Consider the following 19,080-nt stretch of genomic DNA (forward strand, 5'->3'; position numbering starts at 1 on the left):
CACATAACTAAAAGATATATAGGCGAGAGGAGAGAAACCGAAACTCTTCATTATAGTGTTTATTCTATTATTCCGCATTCGTAATCGCTATGGAAGGATGTATTCTTCTATCTCTCCTTTATATTAGGGGTATCAAAATGGATCATGACACGATAACACGATTCGCCTAATCCGTAAATTTGGCGAATCCGGGTTGAGGCTTAATGGGTTCGTGTCGAAAACGTGTCAACCCATTTATGACATAAAATAAATGGGTCGTGTCACGGGTTGACTCGCGAACCCATCTAACCCACCTAACCTGTTTACAAATTTTATTATTTATAATAATATAAAAATAAAATAGTTATTATTATAAAAATAAAAAATAAAAAATAAAATTCCTAAATTAATTATATTAATATTAAAAATAAAATTAATTATATTAAAATTTTACATTTTGAATATTAATTGATAAATTTGAGGTTAAAATTATATTTATATGATTTAAAAAAAAATTAAATATTAAGTGGGTCGTGTTAGTCGTGTCGTGTTAGCCGTGTAATTGTGTTAATCGTGTACCTGTTTATCTTAACGTGTTAATCGTATCGTGTCTTGTCACTCGTTTAAAATTCGTGTCGTGTTAGGGTTGAGAATTTTGACACGATTAGTTAAATAGGTCGTGTTCGTGTTGACCCTAATCGTGTCAACAGAGTGGGTTGACACGACACGAACACGACCCGCGAACCCATTTTGACACCCCTAGAGAGAACTACATATAGGAAGAGAATTGGTTAGTTCGGTTCTTAATCGATCAAAGCCGATGGTGCCAAACTTCCCTAAATCTCAAACCAAATTGTTGTTATTTTCACCAAACAAAAAAAAACTTTTGACCGAAATTTTTAGCCGATTCGGTTTCAAATTTTGGTTTGAATTATTATATAAATTAAATAAAAATCTTAATTTTTATGGTTAAATAACAAAAAATACCAAAATTTAGACTAAAAATCAAAAAAAATCTTAATTTTAATGAAAAATTTACTTCTGTCGGTATTTTAGTTATTTCGGTTTTACAACCTCCCAAACCGAATCATTTACAAAACTCCAAATCTTTCAAAAATCTGAAGACAAACCAAACCATTTTTTTTATTAAAAATCGAACCAAACAACAATTTCGATTCAGTTCGATTCAGTTTCTCAGTTTGTCTTGGTTCAGTTTTTCGGTTTGCTTCGGTCTTGCTCAGCCGTAACTACATGTCGTACTGCAGAAATCAGCAGTATATTTAATGTATGCATTGCGTTGTATTGTGAAACTTGGAACAAGAACATCGTCAAATCAGACCAAAGTTGATGAATGAAAATTTAAACTCAGCTTAACGACATGAAAACAAATCACCAAACAAACAATTCACAAAACCAGTATTTTCATTATCTCTCTCTTAATTTCTAGAGAGAGAAAGACGAAAGTGTCACCGGAGAGGAAGAAATGGGATGGATAATCGGAAACAAAGAGGTAGAGATAATGAATTTAGGAAGAGGCGGAGGCGGCAAAATTAAGAGAAATTATCTTCAGATATGGCTAATTGCAGTTTTATTTTGGGTTTTGCTAATGTTAGCCACGCCCAAAATCCCGCTATCTCATAATCATCACCATCTATTTGCTGATATGCGTAATCTAATTGGTAAAAATTCATCTTCTTCGTCACTCTAAACTGTATTTTCTGGGTTTAATGTTTGTAAATTGAGACGACTTGTCGTTTTTTGCGAGGTTATGTGTCACAGGAGTGCCTAATACTTTGAATGTTATCACCAATTTTCCGTTTCTTGTTGTGGGTGTTGTGGGTTTTGTTTTATCTCTGCAAGGATCGTTTTTAAATATACAGTAAGGTTATTCATTTTTCTTTCTTTATAGTCTGATAGGTAGCACGGGCACCGACAGTGGACACGGCGAAACAGTGCTATTTTAAGGTTTTGTATGTAAAAATATGAAATTTCGTGTCCAAAACATAAGTGTCTGAAATGTTTCTGAAACGGGGATGAAGTATCCGTGCTACCTAGTGTTACTGTTATGTATTTGAATTTTGTTATGTAATGTTTTATGATGTTTTGTGCTCTGTTTGTGCAGTTTAAGAGGAGAAGTTTGGAGTTGGGCTGTGTTTTATGGAGGAATTATAGGTGTTGCTTTTGGGTCTGCTTATTATCATCTCAAGCCTGATGATGGTAGAGTCATGTGGGATATTTTACCGGTTAGCATTACTTATTTCTGCTGTATGTGGAAATTGGAATGGATCGAAGCTTATTCAAGAATTCGATTCATTTTGTATCTTTTAATATCTGATGGTTTTGCTTTCAGTTTATTTATTCATGTGTGCAATTTAAATGCAGACGATGATAGCATATTCTTCGCTTTTCTCTGGTTTTATTGTAGAAAGAGTTGGGAGGCGAATCGGATTTTGTTGTCTTTTTGGACTTCTTTTTGTAATTTTGATCACCACAGCATATGCAAGGTAGTTTTTTCAAATCCTTTTTTTTATATGCAACTGTTCATTTGTTGGCATTGTATAGTTTTACGCTGAGCCTTGGTTGCTAGTTGGTTGCAGAATATTTAATGACCTTCGGTTGTGCATGATGTCCCAGCTGATTCCCTGCATAGCCATACCGGGCATGACATTTTTGTACCCACCGAAATATACACACTCAACTTATTGGCTTTGGGCAGCAGGTATTTCACGCCCTCACTTATTTCTTTATCTGATTTTATATTACTTAGTGAAGAGTGAATAAATTTGAACTTTTGTTTATGTATGACATAAAAAGAAATATGTAAACTAACAGTGACAAATACCATTTTTCTATATGGATGTATGTGCATTCAATGAAAGAGCTGTGGCACCTCTTTAGCAACTTCATTAATTTAGTCAAAAGCATAATATGTGCAACACTCTAAAAAGTTGCCAAAATGCTTTGCTGGGATTTCATAAATATAAGTTTAAAAGAGACTAGCTTAAGTCTGTAAGGTAAAAAAATTGTTCTTAGCTTCTATAAGTTTTGACGGAATCTTGTCTTGCACTTGTTTTTATGTCTCTTCCATTTCCATTATCTCAAAACTTGTATAGGATTTTAGGGAAGATAGATTCGAGGCCTCTGTTTTGTCCGCTTTGTCTGCTATTGGATGATTCAAAAGTATGGCCTGGCTCCATAAATTATGATGATGCACATGATTACATCTGTCAATAAAACTCTTGAACCCCCTTTCATAAGATGAAACATAATATAAGCAAGGATTTAGTGGAAAGAAAGTTTGTCTCTTATAACCAAGAGTGGTAAACTTTTATTGGTTATGGTAACATATGGAAAGACCTAGTTAGTTTTGTACCAATTGCTATCAAGACATATGATGAATGCAGTAGGGTGTTTCTAAGTTCTAACTTGATTTTAATTTGATTGTTAGGATAGTGTAACCAATCCAACATATGGAGGATAGGCTTAGGAGACATGAGAAAGTTCTCACCTTCTCTCGCTCATGAGGCAAGTTTTACTTAATTTTGAAGCAAATTTCCATCCAGTAGCCATTTTTTAACCTTTGTTTATTCTCTTTAAGAATTGTTGCCCTTTCATGGGTATGACATTCCAATTCCTTTTCCCCAATTTAATTTAGGTTTCATGATCAAGCTGACTGCATGAATTCTTGAGTGGATAAACTTAATGAACACCAATTTTATACTTATTGTAAACTGAAAATAATTTTTTGTACAATGAACTCTGGTTATTTCTGTTGCTCAATTATTTTGTCTAAATGCCAACATGATGTAACACAGGTTTTTCCCTTCTAGCCAAGTTTGAAGGCGCTCTTGACAAAAAGATATACCGTGCAACTCATTACTTTATTAGTGGCCACTCCTTGGAGCACTTATGCTCAGCAATGGTTCCTGTTTTATTGACTATCATGCTCATGCATAGAAAGATAAACACTCAGAGGTATGTATCATCCAGTCACTCTATAAGCTGATGTCAACTGAGACGATGAAAGAAACTAAAGATAATCCTAACAGCCATTTGTCCAATGCATCTCATTCATGGTATAGATAAGGTCAATTATATGTTTCCTAGATTATTACTAAATGGCCCTCTAAATTGTTTTATTTGTGTTTCAATTTGTCCATTCAATTGCTTTTGCATCTTCTAGGATAGCAAGGACCATTTTCCCATCCTTCAGATGAACCAGTGGCGAAGCCACATTATGGAGAAGGTGGTCAATTGACCACCTTTTCCAAAAAGAAAATGTTAATCTATCATATCAATCAGTCTAATTATACATATTGCGTTATTTTTGATATATATTTACCACCTTGTTCTTTTATTTTATACTATACTATAAAATGTGTTCCTTTAAAAAGGTTTATGGTTTTGCCCTTGATCAGAAATGTATACACTGTATGCTTCCAGTTCGTTCTTGGTGTAGGTTCTCTTTTTCCAGATGAAAATTAATTTTTGAAGGATGCTAATGACACAATTTTGACATGCTGTAGTTTGGAGCATCTTCAATTATTTTGAAGGGTCCGTATCACTGAAATTGCATTTTCTAGGATGTTGACTGTCCAGTTCGCTATCCCATTGAGTGTGTGTTGTGATTAATCTTCTTTTCCCTTGTAAACTCAATTGCTAATTCATTATGTTTTCATCTGATATCTCCTTTTCCCATGTAAACTCAACTGCTAGTCTCTATGTTTTCATTTGATTTAGACAAAGAGTCCACAGCTAATTTTAGATCTGGAATCATATTTTCACTATGATTTATCATGTGGATAACCCTTTTTGAAATGCTGTTTGGAAAGAATAGGAAAAGACCAAAATACTTACTTACCTGTGAATTTCGACTATGACAGATTAGGTGACATCAAAGAGCGTCTGTGAGGAGAGTAGAGAGACAGAAGGAAATTCAAGTGACACCATCCACCGTCAGCTGAAAAAGTCCGTGTAGGAGGAGCCGGGAGGTGGTACACGCTGCAAATGATCTGTCATTGTATCATTCATTAAAAGGCTTCCAAGCAACTAGATGAGTCATACTCCTCTTATAAATTTCTTACGTTCAAAATCCTTGATGATTACATTCATTCTTTTGAAAGGCTGTGTGAACCAAAAATGAAATTTTACAGGAGTGCCATTTAGATTATAGATCTATTTTCGTCATTGACAACAATCAATAACAATACATGAGGTGTTGTTGTAGCTTAGTGAATTGAAATTTAGTTTTTTTCTTTTTTAACTAATTGAAATTTAATAGATTCTGTTTATTTTGATAACTTCTCTTTTATTAGGCATATTATACCCTTAATGCTCATGCCTTCACATGCAGCTTATTCCTTTTCGGTTGAATTTTTTTTTTCCTGGCTTGTGCATCTAAAATACTAACATGCATGTGCATGTGGTAAAAGCTGCTGTGGCATGGTTGGATATGATTGTGCTCCAATCTAAAGAACATTGATAAAGATAACATAAAGGCACATGTGTTCATACTGTCTTTGAAGTTCAGTCTACTTTCAATAAACATTTATTTTTCAGCAATTAGATATCTTATTATTTCTTATTTACAATTATTGTTCTCATTTTCATATGTCATAATTGTAAACAGGAAATCTCGACTCACCGGTCTGTCCGGTGAGTTGCTAAAATTTCAGGGATTTGCTGTGATTTAGAGAAGGGACTCTAATAGGTGATCTGAATTGATTAGCAATCTGTTTGAGAGGTCCAAAAGTTAGATTGATTGTTATATAATTTTGTAAGGTAGATAAACCCATGATTAATTATCTCATGCAACAAATGTGTCATGTCAATATGCAATATAATTATTTTATGGGCTGATAAGATTTACTTTCTTTATTCAAATAATCAATAAATATCTAAAGTGGGACTTTTATCTTCTAATTGTGAAAGAAATGTTGCATAGGAGGGTGTGAACATCAAACTAAACTGAAAACCAGGCCAAACCAACAAATTCGGTTTGGTTTGATATTATAAAAAATTTAATTTTTAGTTCGGTTTAGGACATAAAAAAGTTTAGTTATGTTTTAATGTAAACCAAACTCAACTGATAGATCAAGTTAGATTTGGTTTAGTGTCATAAAAGTCGATTTGTGACTTGGTTTTGGACAGAAAATGTTTAGTTTAATTAGTATACCTAAATCGAAATAATTGGAACCGAACTGAAAAATTGAAAAGAAAAAAAGTCTCCGCCTGTTAAAATCAACCGTTAAAATTTTGGTTTTCTTTTGAAAAGAAAAAAAGTCCCCGCCCGCTTCGGTTTAAACTGAATGCATATTGACGTGACACATTTGTTGGATCGAGTAATCTTTGGAGACAATTGAGTAGCATTAAGTACAATAAAACCTGAGGATGGCAGACAGATCCCTGGTTAGAGGCACACATGGGGGAACTTGGTAGGTGAATATGAGTCATTTGTATTTAGTAGGTGTTTGATTCTTTAGTGTATAATATAAATTTGACATTTTCATGTTATATAGTTGTATATATTAGGAGAATGGCACACCCACCTGAAATTCAATTTAGTGGGTCTCCATCATCATCTACGACATTTAATCAAGTAGTAGAATTGGTGAAAGTGAAAGAAGAATTGAATTCTATGGTGACAATTGCTACTTTTTCATTTTCATGGGGTTGATTTTGATTAGTTCTCAAGGTTTTTGTTTTCTTAAATGTTGGATTTTGTCTTTAAACTTGTCATGTCTTGTTCCTTAATGATTAGTTTCAATCCGTTTCAAGCTATTGCATGGCCATGTTTTACAATTGATACTGAATTAATTGAATGAATAGATCTATTACGGTTAAGTTTTCGATTAGTTTGGTCGGTTCGGTAAATTATTGTTTTAATATGGCTATGGTTGAAATTTTGGTTAACCTAATTAACCATATGTATATATTTTTTATTTATTTGTAATTATTACATTTTATACTTTTATCTGTTTAATCAAATTAATTGATTAATGCTATTAGTTGGTTTGTATTTATAAGATTTTGATTAATTCTTTTACACGATTTTAATTGAAACTATTGATTTTGTCGGCTCGGTTAAACAAATGTAATAACTCATTCAATTTGATTTAAGTTAAATTTATTGAAATTTAACCAAACCAACTGTTTTGCTCACAAGATCATACTTGAAATATTTTATTATAAGACTTTATTAAGGGAACTAGTCCACTTTTTAACCATAATTGTTAATAACTATTACCTCATTCATACGTACATGCAGATTTAAATATGCTTCTAGTGTCGGTGGCCTAGGCAGTACAAAAAACTTATCATCATTGCAATTTATTCCATTTTATAATCTTTTGTTTTCAAGCTTCTATCAGTTCAAAAAAATAAGACAAATTTTTATTTTTTATATGTTAGAACAATAAAAGCATCATCATATAAAAATTCTAACAATAACATAAATATAATAACCCTCATAATTAAAGATTCTGATACTGACAAACTTCATATAAAATCATACTATAAACAACCCAAAATTGTGACTTAGAATTAAAGCTAAAGTTATTTGAAACTAATGACCTTGATTACTTAACTAATTAATGAATTAGTCATGTTGAGCCTGCAGCATTAAGGGGTCGTTTGGTTCGCCATAAAAAGGGGGAATGGGAATGGGTATGAGAATGATTTCCATTGTTTATGTTTGTTTTGTCAAATTGTAGTAGGGAATGGGAATGTGATTACTCCCTCAATGGGAATCACCCATTCCCCCCTTACCCTATGGGAATGGACTTTTGGGAATGTAAATCAAAATTTTACAAAATATTTTAATAATAAATAATAAATATATAATTATTAAAAAAACTATTTTCAAATATTTATTTTAAAAAATATACTTAAAATAATAAAAAAAAACTTTTTTAATATTTTTTATAAATTTTATTTAAATAATTTTTAGTTTTTTAAAATATTTTTTTAGTTTTTTTTAATTTTTTTTTTAAATTTTTTCGAAAATAACTTTTTTAATTTTTCGAAATTTTTTTTTAATTTTTTTTAAAATATTTTTTTTATTTTTTAAAAATATTTTTTTTAATTTTTCTAAATTTTTTTTAAAATAATTTTATTTCTTTATATAAAAAATATTTTAAAAAAATAAAAAATATATTTTTAATAAATACTCCCTCCGTTCTTTTTTAGTTGTCCATTTAGACAAATAAATTTGTCTACATTTAGTTGTCCATTTAGAATTTTAAGATAATATAAGCTATTATCTTCCAAATTTAACCCTCCCTAATAAATGACTCTATAACTCAATTTACAAAGTATTTATTATATAGTAGGGTTATATTAGTATTTACTTCTATTACTCCCTCCGTCCCACTCTAATTGACAAAATAACTAAATTATAATAACCAATACAAACTAATAAATGACATAAAAAGTTACTTGTATACCCTTCTATTGATAATAGAGCTAATTAATGCTATTAGTATATTAGTCACATTTTCATTAAATATTCACCATTTTTTTCATAAAAGACATGACTTTAAATAAGGATAAAGATGGAAAATTAAAGAAAAAAATTATAGTTATGTTAGTTTTGTCAATTAGAATGGGACACCAAAAACTCCATATTTTGTCAATTAGAGTGGGACGGAGGGAGTATTTAAGACAAAAATCTCACTATCTTAATATGTGCAATTTTGCCTAAATGGACAACTAAAAAAGAACGGAGGTAGTAATAAATAATATTTTTATTAAACTTTATCCATTCCCATTCCTACACTAATTTTGAACCAAACAAAAAATGAAAACAATCATTCCCATTCCCATTTCTTCTCATTCCGATTCCATTCCGATTTTCATTCCCAACCTTGAACCAAACGGCCCCTAAGTATTTGTTCATTATCATATGGACTTTATATTAAAATATTAATAAATGTCTAATTTTTTAATTAATTAAATCACATTTTCATTTTATTTTAAATCGATGGTGGTAGACAAGATTTATATGATTCTTTTTTCTCCCAATTCTTGCTGTTATACTATCTGCATTATATTTATCTTTTATTTTGCCCTTTAGCCTCTCAACTTATTTAATTTTTCTTTGATTAAGGCAAATCTTACTATTCTTTACAACATGTCTTTAGAAAACTTGATATTCTTGCCTTCCGCATTGAGTTTAAAAATCCTAAATTACTTCATACTAGGTGAAGACTTTACTCTTAATTCCATTATTGTTTAATAACATGTCATCCTTTTACTAGTTGTAGATAATTTATAGTTTTTTGGGACTAAAAACACTTAATTAAAATCCATAGAAAGAGTACAGAATATCAAAAGGGCAAAACCACTAATTTTGTATCTTAGAAAGCGTCAAATCATTATATTCTCCAAAATTTTAAGGTCTTAATTATTAAAATAGACATTTTCCTATAATTGTAAATTAATAAAGGTTTTATCTTATCTCTCAAATTTGCCATTAAAAATCAAATAAAGTCACATTAGTAATTTAAACAAAAGTATTTGTAAGGAACATTTTGACTCATTTTAATTTTTATTATAATTTACCATCCTATCTCTAATGTATATAAAATATTTTAATTATTTTCTGCCATCTAATTAAAGAGGTAAAATCAGATTAAATAATTTTTGTAGAGGGAATTTCCTCAAGTCATGAACTTAAATTTATTTGATACTATAAACAATTACTTTAATAGCTAACTGAGGATTCGGTTTCAAGGCTCAGTAGTCCCAGTTTAAATCCGCTTTAAAATTTGAAATCCGACTAATAACTACTAACGTAATTAGATTTTGTGTGTTAAAAAGAAATTAAAAAATAAATGAGAAGAAAAATGAAATTTAATGGGGCTAATAATCTGATGTGCTTGACATAAACAAAAAGATGGAGCCCACGCGGTAGCACCAATCACGTGTCAAGCACCAAAGATTTACCTCAACACTACGTGTGTTCATCAGATTAGATGTCCGTTCAAGAACTTGCCATAAACTTGACCTCAAAGTTAGTAATAAAAAATTCATATATTTTGGTCCACTGTTAACATCTTCTTCTTCAATTTTTCATTTTCTTCTTCTTCTATATTTCACAATTCACTCCCTTTGTGATAATCTCTTACACTTCTCCTAAAATGTCGGACAGAGTCTTCCCTTCTTCCAAACCCGCCGTGAATGGCGGAACCGCCCACAACGCCGCCACTACTACTCCTACTCCAGCAACTACTACTCCAGTTCCAAATCCACCGCCAGCTTCCACCAAATCACATCTCTATAACCCAACTTCCCGCCCGCCTTACCGTCCTCAGCCGCGCCGCCGTCGCACTCGTAGCGGAAGAAAACTCTGCTGCTGCTGCTGCTTCTGGAGCTTACTCATCCTCCTCTTCCTTATCCTAATGGCCGCAATCGCCGGGGCTGCTCTCTACATTCTCTACCGTCCCCACCGCCCGGATTTCTCAATTCCGTCGTTCCGCCTTCACCGGCTTAATCTGACAACATCGGCGGATTCCTCCTCTTCACACGTGGCATCTCTGTTTAACTTCACCGTCATCTCCAAGAACCCGAATTCTCATCTAAATTTATTCTACGACCCGTTTACAATCTCCTCATTTTCAAGCGACGGCGATGTGTTTCTCGGGAACGGGACATTACCGGCTCATAACCTCAGCAAGAAAAACCAGACTAGTTTCCGAAACGTCATCGTTTCCGGGTCGAACGATCTCGATGCCGACTCAGTAAACGCGTTGAGATCTGATCTGAAGAAAAAGAACGGTGCCGTGACGTTGAAGATTCAGTTGGATACCAAAGTGAAAGTGAAAATGGGCGGATTAAAGACGAAGAAGGTCGGAATTAGAGTTACTTGCGACGGAATTAAAGGCACCCTACCTAAAGGTAAGTCACCTACGGTGGCGGTCACTAGTGGCTCTAAGTGTAAGGTTGACCTGAGAATCAAGATCTGGAAATGGACTTTCTGATCTGTTTCATTACTGTTTTTTTTTTAATTTTGGTTTTGTGAATTTTTAATGAGTATTAATTAACTTGCAATTATGGATTGGGGAAACAGGGTAATTGAGATTTGTTCTGGTATTAGATTAAGGAAAAAATTGTTTGAAATCGAGATTATTTTTACTACATTATGATATACTTTTTTTGTTTCTGTAATTGATTAGTTTGGCTCATCTTTTGTTTTGTTTATACATCATCAAACTTTCATTAACTAGGATTCTTTAAAGAATTGTTGTATTCTTGGTAATAAATTTTGTATCTGTACCAGGAAATGCGTCATCTTGATTAAATTGTTGAGTTGTGAAATTCAAACCATTATTAACATTCAGTTTAAGCAGTTGGGATATGAGTAAGGTTCATCATTTTTGAATTTATGCGTTTTAATTGCTAAATCAATTAAAGAGTAGTATTTTTTAATTTTAGGCTAATTAACCTTCAAACTGTATACAATTAACTCATTTACAGGCCGCGATAAGTCAGTTTATAGATTAATTGCTTGAAATTAGAAAATATTTTTTAATCGACAAAAATTGCTAACTCTGAATTAATTTATGCTAACACTCAAGTTTGAGAAGCGCGATGATCCTTTGCTCATTAGACTTTTTTTTTTCTTGAGAGATCGAAGTTAGTTGTTAGTGTTGATCTCAAAAAGATGATGGAGAATAAAATATAACTTGAGGCCGAATTCGCCTTTTCGAAGTGCACCTTCCAAAATACAAGTTCGTTGGATATGAGATAATCAGGAGAAGCAGCGGCATTAAATAAGTTTGTTTACGAAAATAATGTATATAAACTGACTGCATTATAATTTATACAGACAAACAAATAAATGTTAAAACAAAATTCTAATTGTGAGTAAAAATCTGATAGCATAATAAGCATAGAGATTTTAGGAAAAAATGTTACGTTAAGATATTTGATTTTAAAGCAAGTCAAATATAGGTAGTTTAAAATAAGCATTATTTTTTTGACGGATTTTACACTAAATTCGAGCTTTTGGCCTAAATTTTTGTGCGTGCAAGCCCGATTTGTTACGGAAACTCTTTGTTAGCTCATGAGATGTTTTCGTTAATAGACACAACAAATAAGCGGCACATAAGCAATGTGCGATTATAGATTTTGAAAAATGAAACTTATACAACAATTAGTGTTAGATATAGATGAAGTTAAATCAGTTTAAATTGACAGCGTTGAGACTCGAAGCCAAATAAAAATACACTTGAAAAGTCTAGCCCCTCGAACGATGATACTACATAGTATTGACAATAGCCATAATCAATAGAAAATGCCAAGTTGATAGCATGGAGCAGTGATGGTCTCTCCACATCAAACAAAGGAAGCATGAGTAAATTTTGGATCAAATGAATTGAATTGATGACTTTAAGGTTAAAGTTTTTTTGTATTCATGATCTTTAATTATCAACCTGTAGCTAAGCCTAACAGACCCTAAGGCTAAGAGAAGCAATGCATCTTCACTTAATTAGTGACTTTTTTTGGGTCTACTCCATCAAAAATTGCTTCCTTAACGTTATTTTGTGAATAAAAAAATTAATTGGTGGTTACTTCCTGTCTTACAATGTTATTTAGAGTGATAGATTTTATATAGGCTATATTCATAACTCTCAATTGTGAGGGAGTTCATGAAATTGTTGAGAAATATTTAGATACTCAGTCCACCACTTCATTTATGTATTGATCCATTATATTATAACACATCATTAAAATAATGATGTAATTGTAATATTAGTATTAAAAAGTGTAAAAAAAAGTAACAATTAAAATTACAGTCATGCCACTATTTTTAATAGTATGTTATAATATGAAGAAAGGGTCAACGCGCCCCCTGAACTTATGACACGGGGTCATCTAACCCAATTTATACTTTTTTGAGCAACTAACCCCAAAACTCTTCATTTTTGGGTCAAATAACCCGATAATTTATATTTTTATTTCAAAAAATATATTTAGAATAATTATATCGCAATAATTAAGAAAATATCTAAGTACTTTTTTGCATCCCTCGCCTCCAAATTGTATTTTATACGTTTTAAAAATATAATTATGGGGTTATTTGACCTAAAATTGAAGAATTCGGGGGTTCGTTGCTCAAAAAAATATAAATTGGGTTAGATGACCCCATATAACGTGATAAAATGAGTCTACCTAAAAAATTCACATTCATGATGTGTATAAAAATTTAATTTTTATAGGAAAAACTTTTTATTTTAATTTAAGATAATATATATGGGTATTCGTAAGATTCTGATTTATATAAAGAAACAAATTTATTTCTGTCAAAAAGAATTGACTTAGTCTAATAGAAACAAGAAATTGGCTAACGTGATGTCAACTGAGACGCAAAATTCCGGAATCACAGCGATTAAGGTGTTGGGCCCTGAAAGAATTAGGCTCACACTGGATTGAGGCCCATTCGACACAAAATGGTGGAAGAAAAGGTTAAATTAGAATGCACGTGGTTACTTACGGTGTGGTCTTGGTCTGGTTTGAGAGGTGCAGTTGGAATTTTGTCAGAGCCCGCTGTCCGAGCAGATGGTTTGGAAAATCTGAGTTACAGTGAATTCTTTTTAGAGACAAACAGTCAAAAAAATCAAGAAAAGGTTGTTTGCTTTCTGGTTTGAACGTTAAAAATTCAGAAGAATACAACATTCCAATATCAATGTTACTCCCTCCGTCCCAATAGAGTTGTCCACTTTCCCTTTATCACACAGTTTAAGAAAAGCAATTATTGTTTATAGGGTTTATAAAATTTTCCTTATTTTTCTTGTCATACCCCTATTAAATATAGGGTCCACTTTCAATTTACTCATTAGTGGATTTTAAATAGGGACAATATAGGAAAATTAAGTGTAAAAGTTAGTTACTTTTTGAAAGTGGACAAGAGTTTTGGGACAAAATTTTTTTTCAAAGTGGACAACTCTATTGGGACGGAGGGAGTATTATTTTTTAGAGAAAAGGTGCAAAAATGACCCTCATGTATATCTCATATTTCTTATTGACACCTCATATATTTCGAATATCAAATATGACCCTAACGTTACGAAAAAGTATCAAAAAAACACAAAACATGGATGATGTTAAATATAAATGTGTACGGCCTTAAACGGAAATGTTAACGGAATGATTATATTTGATACGTTTTCAAGACGTTAGGGTTTTTTTTGAGATCCAGAATACATGAAGTGCCAACATGAGACGCGTGCTATATATTAGGGTCATATTTGCACCTTTTCCCTTATTTTCTAGTATTAATGTCTTTCAAAAATTTATTCATTCATATATAATTTTTTTGAAGTATCCTTATGGACTGGGCTTTTGAAGGTAAAGTGGGCTGATGATGCTAGTGGTATACAGCAATGGCCCATTCCTAGACATAATTTACCAAATGTAAAACTAGTTTTATTTTAGCCTAATTACTTAAAAACCATCTATGTTGATTTTTTATTTCGTTTATATTCCAACGTAAAAAATAATAATCATTTGCACAATTTTCTTTGAATCATTATGTTTTAACTCTATCTAAAAATATTAAATTGACCTCTTTTTATTTAAATAAAAATATAAAACGGTTTTTTATTTTTAGTCTATATTCTAATTAAATGTTAATGTTATTAGTAGTAGTACAAAAAATTAACACATTAAATAATAAAATTAGATCACCCACTCAAAACACACCAAACATATATTTTCAAATAAGAATAACTCTTTTAAATATAACAAATCTTGAAAATCAATAAGTTAAAAGGATTTTTTATCACGAAAAAATAATTCACCTTTTTGATTCTTTTTCGTTTATGGTCTCACCTTTTAAAATTTTCAATTTTAACAAATTTTTCAATTTCCAATTTCACTTTTAGCCACCCTCCAGGGGAAGTCGAATCCCCGCTGCCTCCTTGAAAGAGAGATGTCCTGAACCACGGGGGCGAGTCACAAAAATTCAAGAATTCCATTTTCCCTCTTGTTCTTTCCTGCCGAGATAAGACCTTCTTTATATACGAGCAGTCTATGCCTCCTGAGAGAAATAAATAAATACCAAAGATCTTGGGCGAAAAGATTTTACATTCATACCAAACACATTTGTCCAAATTGAAGCATAAAAAATTTCAAATATGTCGTTTATATTCCTTCATATTTTTTTAATTTATATTTTTATCATATTTTTAAAAATGAAGTAATATAAGAGGTTTAATGAACATTTTTCTCGCCGCAGTTTAAACAAATAATTACAATTGAAAGTGAACATTGAAAAATATGTTTAAATTAAAAAAATTAAAAGATAAAATTATAAACGAAAAAATAAAAAATGTGAGATATTTTTGAATAATTGCATCCCTAGTAAATGAGAATTTTTTCCTTAAAAAATTTGAGATTGCTCAACATTTCGGCACTAAGCCTTTTTCAAATCGAGAAAATGCTTATGAAAGAAATAACCTCGATCTAACAGAATATCAGCGTTTATACCATTTTGCTTACAGTTCATTTTTTTTTCTTTCATGTAAATTGATAAGATGAATCTATAAAACTATTTAATTAATATAAAAAAGTACTCTATTTATGTGATGCAGGCAGAGTTGGGGTATATCTTCTTCAATATTCTCAACAATTCTCCGCAGATTGTTAATTATAGTAACAAATCTTCACCTATATCCATAAATACAATTCATTCATATAAACGACAGAAACACTTGCTCATCACTCGTCACTCCTCACCCAATACAAATAAGTCTCAATGAGTCCATTTTTGTCTACTTCAAAACAACTGGACTCCATTTTTGGCTTACGTAGCGTCCTTCTCCCACATCACAATATAAGCTGCTTCTTATTCTTATCCTAATATTTACTAAAGGTTTATTGTTTGATCATTTTAATTTGACAGAAATTTTTTTATTAATAGAAAAGAAGTGTTAAGAGTATTTGTGAGAAGAGTTGAACCCACAATATCAACGACTTTTGTCCATACCTCATACTATTTGAATATATTTTTCTTTAATTCATTTTAACATAAACAATTAAGAGTGCTTAAATTGATAATTTTAGAATAAAATTTATTTTATTGTGAATTATCTGAAATTATCCAATAGATATGTATTCATTTTTTAAAAATTAAGATAAATGGCTTGACTTTATTTGTTAGAAAAATATTAATTATATTTGTAAAAAAAAAAAAAAACCATGTGTTTGGTTTTAAACTAACGCGTACCCTTGCGCTCCACCACCACGGGTTTAAGCAAGTCCATGTAACCAAACAATTATTATCTCAACGGCTACTTAAAAACCACACCCCGTTTTACTTCTGATTCTGTAAACGAAAAAAAGTTGACTTTTGCTTACATGGAACATTCTCTCATCTTTTCTTGCTTCTTCTACCTCTTCATTTTTGCTTCTGCCTCTTCTTCTTCTTCATCGAGCTCCGACCAGACTGCACTTTTATCTTTCAAGAATTCCTTATCAGAATCATCACAAACCCTATCTTCCTGGGTTAACTCGAGCCACCCTTGTTTAGACTCATGGTATGGTGTCACTTGCAATCCGTCAACCCAACGAGTTACCAGGCTCGTTCTTGAAAATCTTAACCTCTCCGGCTCTGTTCATACACTGAGTGAACTCACTCAACTCAGACTTCTTAGTCTTAAGCACAACAAACTCGTCACTAATTCTTTCACTAGCTTAAATTTATCTGCATGGCCTAATATTAAGCATCTTTACCTCTCTTATAATCGTCTCTCAGGTGGTTTTCCGTCTGGTATTTCTTCTCTCAAGCGTCTCCACCGGATTGACCTCTCGTATAATGAATTCTCCGGTCACATTCCGTTGAGTGAAGTTGCTTCTTTGCCACGGTTGTTGACACTTAAGCTAGAAGGTAACGCTTTTGATGGGAGTATTGACTCTGGTGATTTGTCATCGTTTTCTGTGGTGGAATTCAATGTATCAGATAATCATCTCACCGGAAAGATTCCAGCTTGGCTGTCTCATTTCCCGGCGAGCTCTTTCTCCGGCAATGGTGAGCTCTGCGGTGAGCCGTTGCCTAGAGAATGTTATAATAAAAATAATCAGAGTGTGCATATGCCAGTAAAATCAAGAGTGGAGAAAAAAGTGAGCAGTTGGGTGGTGGTGATGATCGTTGGCATAGACACGGCGGCGATTGTGGCGGCGATTTTGACCATCACGTGCTGTTGTTATTACAGGAAAAGAAAAAACAGCAGTGGGGCCCGTGGGGATGTTACTAAAAGAAAAGGTGGGTCCCACCATCCCAAAATCGGAGGATACTATTACGGCGGCGGTGAGGCGGTTGGCAGTGAGGAAATGGTGGTGTTTGAAGGGTGTAAGGGTTTCAGTGACGTGGAAGATTTATTGAAGTCATCAGCTGAATTGTTGGGGAAAGGTTCTGTGGGGACCACTTATAAGGTGGAGATTGACGGCGGCGACATGGTTGTGGTGAAGAGGGTGAGAGAGAGGAGGAGGCGGAGGGCGGAGGTTGGTGGGTGGCTGAGAATGATCGGTGGGTTGAGGCATTCTAATATTGTGAGCCTTAGAGCTTACTATAATTCTAAGGATGAGTTGCTAATGGTGTGTGATTTTCTAGCAAATGGAAGCTTACATTCTCTCTTACATGGTAATTACAATTTCATTACTCACCTTAATTTGTTCATTTAGTAGATTAGAAAACAATTAATTAACTCAATTGATACTAAATTGGTCAATACTTTGTAGTTGTACCTCTTGATAACCAATTTAAAATAGAAACAAATAAATCAATATTAATTGATTGATGTAGACATAATTTTATAGCAAATTTTTGAAAAAAATTCATGATTAAATACGAGATGAACATATAATTTTTTGCTATGATTAGCTCATTTTCTTACATTCATTGTAAATGTGATAAATTCTCGTCTAAATAGATAAATGTGGTAGTGTGAAGACTCGAACTCGAAACCTCCATAAGTTTTAAAAAGTGAGAATATCAAGGAGTATTCCATATTAATCAATTGAAAAAATCTAAATAACCAATAATGTAAGATCCATGATTAATCTTGCGTATGCATCATTGCCCCCCTAAATGTCTTGCTATGATGCTAATACTTTTATTTAACTGATGATGTATGTAGGCAATAGAGGACCAGGGAGAACACCATTAGATTGGAGCACAAGGCTAAAATTAGCTTCAGGATCAGCAAAAGGACTTGCATTTTTCCATGGCTACAATAAAGCTAAGCTCTTTCATGGAAACTTAACATCTTCAAACATTTTAGTCGATAATTGCGGAAACGGATGCATTTCCGACATTGGCATACACCAAATCTTGCATTCGCCGCCTCTCTCGAACATTGCCTACAAAGCCCCCGAGCTAATCTTGAACCACAACAATATCATCACGTACGGAAGATTCACTCAACAATGCGACGTGTATAGTTTTGGAGTGATTTTGCTCGAGATTTTGACAGGGAAAACGCCGAGTGGGGAAGGAGAAACTAGTTTAACGAAATGGGTTCAGAAAGTTCCCCGCGACGAGTGGACGTGGGAAGTGTTTGATTTCGAGTTGTTGAGGAGTAAGGAGACGGAGGACGAGATGGTCGGTCTTATGCAAGTGGCTTTGCTTTGCTTAGCTGAATTGCCGAGAGACCGTCCGAAGATGAGTATGGTTCATAGAATGATTGAAGATATTAGGAATAAGGGTAGTGCAAGAGAAGCTCATTCTTCAGGCTCTATTCTTAATGATCTTTCTTCTGATTCATCTCCTTCTTTATCAGAAAATGCTATTGATTTCAGTAGTAGCAGTTGATCAATGGATGACCTTCGGATTCTTTGGTCTATGTTAATTTTTTTATTACTACTATTCTATGTTAACATAATTAAATTTCGAGAAGAAGAGTAAATTCAATCTATAAACCTGTATCGCATAATTAAATATATTAAATTTAATCAATTAAAGTCAAGTAGATCTAAAACTTTTTAAAATCATTTTCAATAGATTCAAATACCTTATGATTGAAACATATCAAATTGATCATGTCATACAGTTTTATGGGTTAAAATGACTAATATTTCCTAAATAAGTTTCACAATACACCC

At 32.4% G+C, this 19,080-nt stretch overlaps 3 protein-coding genes across 3 annotated transcripts; all 3 read left to right on the forward strand.

Moving 5' to 3' along the window:
• The first annotated feature begins 1,273 nt into the window (after nucleotides 1-1,273).
• LOC126670599 (uncharacterized) lies at nucleotides 1,274-5,279 on the forward strand. Its single transcript, XM_050364370.2, has 7 exons — nucleotides 1,274-1,658; nucleotides 1,759-1,858; nucleotides 2,102-2,222; nucleotides 2,362-2,483; nucleotides 2,577-2,698; nucleotides 3,795-3,954; nucleotides 4,863-5,279. The coding sequence occupies exons 1-7, from the start codon at nucleotides 1,463-1,465 to the stop codon at nucleotides 4,888-4,890; spliced, it is 849 nt and encodes a 282-aa protein (XP_050220327.1). The 5' UTR covers nucleotides 1,274-1,462; the 3' UTR covers nucleotides 4,891-5,279.
• A 4,681-nt stretch (nucleotides 5,280-9,960) lies between these two features.
• Nucleotides 9,961-11,140, forward strand: LOC126670738 (NDR1/HIN1-like protein 13). The gene has a single exon (XM_050364556.2). It carries the CDS (start codon nucleotides 10,119-10,121, stop codon nucleotides 10,956-10,958), a length of 840 nt encoding a protein of 279 aa, XP_050220513.1. The 5' UTR covers nucleotides 9,961-10,118; the 3' UTR covers nucleotides 10,959-11,140.
• A 5,142-nt stretch (nucleotides 11,141-16,282) lies between these two features.
• LOC126670551 (probable leucine-rich repeat receptor-like protein kinase At1g68400) lies at nucleotides 16,283-18,944 on the forward strand. Its single transcript, XM_050364305.2, has 2 exons — nucleotides 16,283-17,620; nucleotides 18,117-18,944. Exons 1-2 carry the CDS (start codon nucleotides 16,339-16,341, stop codon nucleotides 18,788-18,790), a joined length of 1,956 nt encoding a protein of 651 aa, XP_050220262.1. The 5' UTR covers nucleotides 16,283-16,338; the 3' UTR covers nucleotides 18,791-18,944.
• The last annotated feature ends 136 nt before the right edge of the window (nucleotides 18,945-19,080 follow it).

Source organism: Mercurialis annua, linkage group LG2, assembly GCF_937616625.2.
Source record: "Mercurialis annua linkage group LG2, ddMerAnnu1.2, whole genome shotgun sequence".
In the NCBI taxonomy this organism is placed as follows: domain Eukaryota; kingdom Viridiplantae; phylum Streptophyta; class Magnoliopsida; order Malpighiales; family Euphorbiaceae; genus Mercurialis; species Mercurialis annua.